The sequence below is a fragment of the Rhinopithecus bieti genome, unplaced genomic scaffold (genome assembly GCF_001698545.2).
Source record: "Rhinopithecus bieti isolate Rb0 unplaced genomic scaffold, ASM169854v2 scaffold_1017, whole genome shotgun sequence".
NCBI lineage: Eukaryota > Metazoa > Chordata > Mammalia > Primates > Cercopithecidae > Rhinopithecus > Rhinopithecus bieti.
The window spans coordinates 6,687,443-6,692,717 of record NW_016803657.1 but is presented as its reverse complement, the minus strand read 5'-3'; the positions used below and the strand labels follow the sequence as shown (position 1 = coordinate 6,692,717).

The 5,275-nt window shown below is 54.6% G+C and overlaps 1 protein-coding gene across 5 annotated transcripts in view; it reads left to right on the top strand.

The window, feature by feature from the left end:
- RADIL (Rap associating with DIL domain) overlaps positions 1-5,275 on the top strand; it is an 81,793-nt gene that overhangs the window by 4,350 nt on the left and 72,168 nt on the right. For all 5 annotated transcript variants that reach the window (XM_017894892.1, XM_017894903.1, XM_017894875.1 and 2 more), the window contains exon 2: positions 2,992-3,590. In XM_017894892.1, the coding sequence (XP_017750381.1) occupies positions 3,056-3,590 (535 nt within the window). In that variant the 5' untranslated portion in view covers positions 2,992-3,055. The remainder of the gene's footprint in view (positions 1-2,991; positions 3,591-5,275) is intronic.

Sequence of the window (5,275 nt, the reverse complement as noted above, 5' to 3'; positions counted from 1 at the left end):
CTGGCCGTCTTTTTTTGTTTGTTTGTTTTAAACAGAAAGGGTCTCACTCCGTTTCCCAGGCTGGAGTGCAGTGGCGCAATCATAGCTCACTATAGCCTGGAACTCCTGGTCTCCAGTGGTCCACCTGCCTCAGTCTCCCGAGTAGCTGGGACTACAGGTGCACACCATGCCCAGCTAATTTTTTATTTTTATTTTCTAGAGAGATCGGGGTCTTGTTATGTTGCCCAGGCTAGTCTTGAACTCCTGGCTTTAAGCCATTCTCCCGCCTTGGCCTTTTCAACACTTGCCTCTGCTTCATGACTTTTCTGTGATGTGGGCTTTCTCCTGCCTAGAGGGGGCTTCCCCAGGTTTTGATATCATGTTTATATCAGCATTTAGACTTCATCTGCAGAGGCAGAGGTTTCCTGAGCCACAGCTGCCTGGTGGCAGAGGCTGTACCATCCACCACCTGAAGTTTGGCTTGGCACCCTGGGGAACTCGTTGGAAATGACCACTATGAAAAAGTAATGGCTGACCCTCTGCCAGCGTGTGCTGCCTGGAGGCTTCTAAGCCAGGGGCGTCTGGAGAGGCGCTTGCGAGTGGGGTTGTGCAGCTCTCATGGATGGTTAATAAGGGCTGGCTGGAGAGGCTCTTTGAGGGGTTTTGTTCTGTGATTCCAAGTACTCACTTTGAAAACTGACCACAGGAGGCTGAGGTCAGATTCGAGGGCGATTTGAAGCCGCTGGTGTAGTGTGCACAGGCCAAGGCGCACGTTTGTGATGTGAGCACTGTCTGAAAATGCTTCTGTTGTAAATTAAATCGAGGCCTTTGATGAGTCCGTGGGGGAAGCTGTGGCCGGCTCTGAGCTTCTCAGGATTTGACAAGGAGACTCGTTGCACCTTCCTCAGAGGAAGAGAAACAAAGGCTTTGCTCCTTTACTCCTTTATGGCCTGGCTCGATGGAACCTCAAGGCTCCATCTGCTTATGACTTGTACTGGGATGTCCGTGACACCTGTTACAGCAAGTTCACATCTTCAGAAAGCCAGGAACAATGAAAGCCTTTGCCGTGGTGAACTGTCAGCAGTGGGCTATAGGAACAGGAGAATGGCCAGCCACCCACCCCACAGGGCAGACGTCCGCGTTGGGAACCCAGTCTTGGGTGTGCGAAGCTGTCGGAAGTATTTCTTGGGCTGCAGTCCAATGCTCTAACCCTGAGCTATACCCCCTCCTCGTCGGAAGTATTTCTGAAGAGTTCAAGGTCGTTGAAGAAGGCGCAGCTGCTGGCTGACCTAGGCTAGTTCTGGAGGAAGTGAGTGGTGATCTGATTTCAGGACTCATCCATGACAGCTCTGGCTGGCAGTGAGAGGCTCCAGAGAAGATGAGCGATGCCTCGGTGATATTAGAAAGAGGCCAGTTCACAGTGTCAGCTTTGGAGGCCAGGACGGTTCCACTGTTTAGTTCCCTAAGGGATAGCATGGCTCCTTTTCTTTGGAGGGGTTCCCTGGTTGCTTTCTCTGGCCCTAGGCAGCCACCGTCTTTTCCAGAAGGCTTCTGCAGTGCCCGCAGCACGACGAGTGAGTCAAGCCTGGACAGTGTCAGTCGACTGCTGCGGAGTTTAGTACTGACCCGGGTCACAGTGGCAGGCGACCTATCCTTTGTTCACTGGGACCCAGACCGCTCTTTCCAGAGCTTTCCAAAAAACAGGCTTTCCTCCTGGCTCACTCGTCTGCCGCCTTTGTCTTCGGTGAGAACATGAGCGTGGAAGTGGGGTAGAGTAATGGAGAGATGTGTGCGCAGTTTTCCAGTATTTTCCTGCCTTGCCGTCCAGCCTCACCTTTTACAAATCGGAGACCTGCCTTCCTTTTTCTCTGCCCTCCTGCCCCCACAGAGGTTCTGGAGGGAGACTGAGAAACCATCTGGAACTCCTGGCCCTGGGCACACTAAGGACATTAGAAGTGTGATTGTATGACACGCCAACACGTCCCAGGCTGTTTTCCAGTTTCCCCAGGAGACTAAATCTCTGTGGCCTGGAGCGCCGGGCACCCGCGGCCTGTGGTGGGCGGGACGCACGCATTCCGGCCATGCCTGCACCAACTCTAGAGGGGCCCTTTGTTCCCGCTGTGCTTGTGAGGCCACTCAATGCTGCCATCCCAGGGAGCATCTCCTTCAAGCCAGGACGGGTCTCTTGCCTGGAGGGGTAGATTCTGGGGGGGTTGTGCTTGGAATGTCTGATGGTCGATTCTGTTAACGTGGCTGCGATTTGCCTGTTTTCCTGGTTCCACTGTGTTTGTGACCCATTTCCCACGTTGCAGCCTGTGGGGCAGGAGACACGGGGTTTACGCAGAGGTGAAGCTTTGCCCTCGGGCTGCCCGCTGCTCTTCTGTGGCTGTGACGGTGCTGGGGGCGGCTCCGGGTGGGGTGCTCCTTGATGCTCACTGCACACGGGCGCTGTGCCCAGCACTTCCCAGAAACCCAAGCTCTGCAGCGGAGCGCGTCTTACCGTGGCGACCTCATTGTGTTTCCTAGTAATGGCTTTCCTTGAAGGGCGCTCCAGCCCGTTTAGTCCTCTCTGTCTCTGGTGGCCCTTCAGGCTCCAGCCACATCCTCTGCTCAGGTGCTCTGGTGGCAGGTCTGCAGGGCCAGGATGCCCATGACCTGTTATGTCCATCAGGTTTTGAGATGGGGTCTTGCTCTGTTGCCCCAGCTGGAGGGCTGTGGCACGATCATAGCTCCCTGCAATCTTGAACTCCTGGGCTCAAGCCATCCTCCAGCCTCAGCCTTCAGAGCAGTGGGTACAGTGCACGCCACCATGCCTGGCTAATTTTTAATTTTTTTGTAGAGTTGGGGTCTTACTATGTTTCCCAGGCTGGTCTGGAACTTCCGGGCTCAAGCCATCCTCCCACCTTGGCCTTCCAAAGTGCTGGGACGACGGGCAGGAGCCACCGCCTGTGGCCTCATTTGCTGTTGGTGCTCACGGTGATTGGCGCTAACCTCTCTCACTTTTTCTCCCAGGCCACGGCCTCCCCACGTCCTTTGGCTGAAGCCCCCAGTCCTCATCCATGAAGCCTCGCCCACCATGTTTTATGGGACGCACTTCATCATGTCCCCGCCCACCAAGAGCAAACTGAAGCGGCAGAGCCAGCTGTTGTCCAGCATGCTGTCCCGGACGCTGACCTACAAGTACCGGGACCTGGACTCCACCTTCTCCAGCCTGGGCGCCAGTGACGACCCCGCCGAGCTCTCCACCCAGCTCTCGGCCCCTGGTGTCCTGAAGGTGTTTGGGGACAGTGTCTGCACAGGAACCCACTACAAGAGCGTCCTGGCCACCGGCACCTCCAGTGCCCGTGAGCTGGTGAAGGAGGCGCTGGAGCGGTATGCCCTGGACCCCGGGCAGGCTGGCCAGTATGTGCTGTGTGACGTGGTCGGCCAAGCCGGTGACGCCGGGCAGCGGTGGCAGGCCCAGTGCTTTCGGGTGTTTGGGGACAGTGAGAAGCCCCTCTTGATCCAGGAATTATGGAAACCCCGAGAAGGTTTATCCCGGAGGTTTGAGCTGAGGAAGAGGTCGGACGTGGAGGAGCTGGCAGCCAAGGAGGTGGACACCATCACGGCAGGTGAGGAGGGCCACAGGTTCAGGAAGAGCCGTGGGTCTGAGCGCTGAGAAGGCTAGCCAGGGGAGGGGGAGAAGGAGTGGCGCAGGGGATGCGTGGGGCAGGCTTGCTCTGCGAGAGGCAGTCGGAGCCCATGTCCTGGGTGTTTGAAGGCTTCCTCTTTTGTTTTCTGAGACAGGGTCTTGCTCTGTCATTCAGGCTGGAGTGCAGCGGCACAACCAGAGCTCACTGCAGCCTTGACCTCCTGGGCTCAAGTGATCCTCCCACCTCAGCCTCCTGAGTAGCTAGGACTATAGGTGCACCACCATACCCAGCTACTTTTTTACTTTTTGTAGAGACAGGAGTCTCACTGTGATACCCAGGCTAGTCTTGAACTCCTGCCCTCAAGCGATCCTCCTACTTTGGCCTCCCAAAGAAGGTTTCCTCTTGAACTCACCATTTTCACCTCAGCTGTCTGGGAAGTCGTAGTTTGTCTACGTGGCAGGAGGCTGGCTGGTGTTCCTCAGAGGCTCCTGATATATTCTTGCAATATTTGAGGCCACATCTGTTCTTCTGTCTGATCAGATCATTGTCCAGCTCTCCAGCAGTCATCTCATTGACCACAGCAACCACGCACGCCTTGTTAAATACATGGTCCCAGCAAGTCCCTTAGCACCTGCGACCTTGTCAGGGAGTTTTTGGGGCAATGAAGTGAAAAGACAATCAAGGAATCCGTCGCAGGCCAAAACCTACGTGGCACTGCCTGGTTGCACGGTCTGCAGAGGTGACTCTGGTGCACTCGGTGCACCGCGGGTCTGTGGGTGTCTGGGCGGCGGGAGGCCTTCCCGAGGAGGGCCCGGCCATGGGCAGCTGATCACTGTCTGTCCGAGGAGTGCCAAGAGCGGGGGCAGCATTGAGTGCCTGCCTCAGGGCTTGAGAGCCCGGGGCCCTGGGGCCTACTGTGTCTGGTGATTTATTCAATTGGTGGAAAGAAGTTGATGATCTTAATAGATATGTGTCATAAAAAATAACTTTGGCTGGGTGTGGTGGCGCACACCTGTAATCCTAGCACTTTGGGAGGCCAACGTGGGTGAATCCCCTGAGGTCAGGAGTTCGAGACCAGCCTGGCCAACATGGTGAAACCCCCTCTCTACTAAAAATGCAAAAATTAGCCGGGCATGGTGGCAGGCACCTGTAATTCCAGCTACTCAGGAGGCTCAGGCAGGAGAATCACTTGAACCTGGGAGGTGGAGGTTGCAGTGAGCCAAGATCATGCCATTGCACTCCAGCCTGGGCAACAAGAACGAAACTCGGTCTCAAAAATAAATAAATAAATAAATAAATAAATAAATAAACTAAATTTGGTCAGGTGTAGTGACTCACACCTGTATTCCCAACATTTTGAGAGGCCGAGGTAGGAGGATCGCTTGAGCCTAGGAGTTTGAGAGCAGCCTAGGTAACATAGTGAGACCCCATCTCTACAAAAAATAAAAAAATTTTATTTTATTTATTTGCACCACCAGGCATGGTGGTGCGTACTGTAGTCCCAGCTCCTCAGGAGGCTGAGGTGGGAAGATGGCTTGAGCCACGAAGGCAGATGCTGCAGCTGGGATTACACCACTGCACTTCAGCCCAGGCAACAGAGGGAGACCCTGGCTCAAAAAAATAACAATAAATAAAAAAATAAATAATAAACAAAAAAAAAAAAA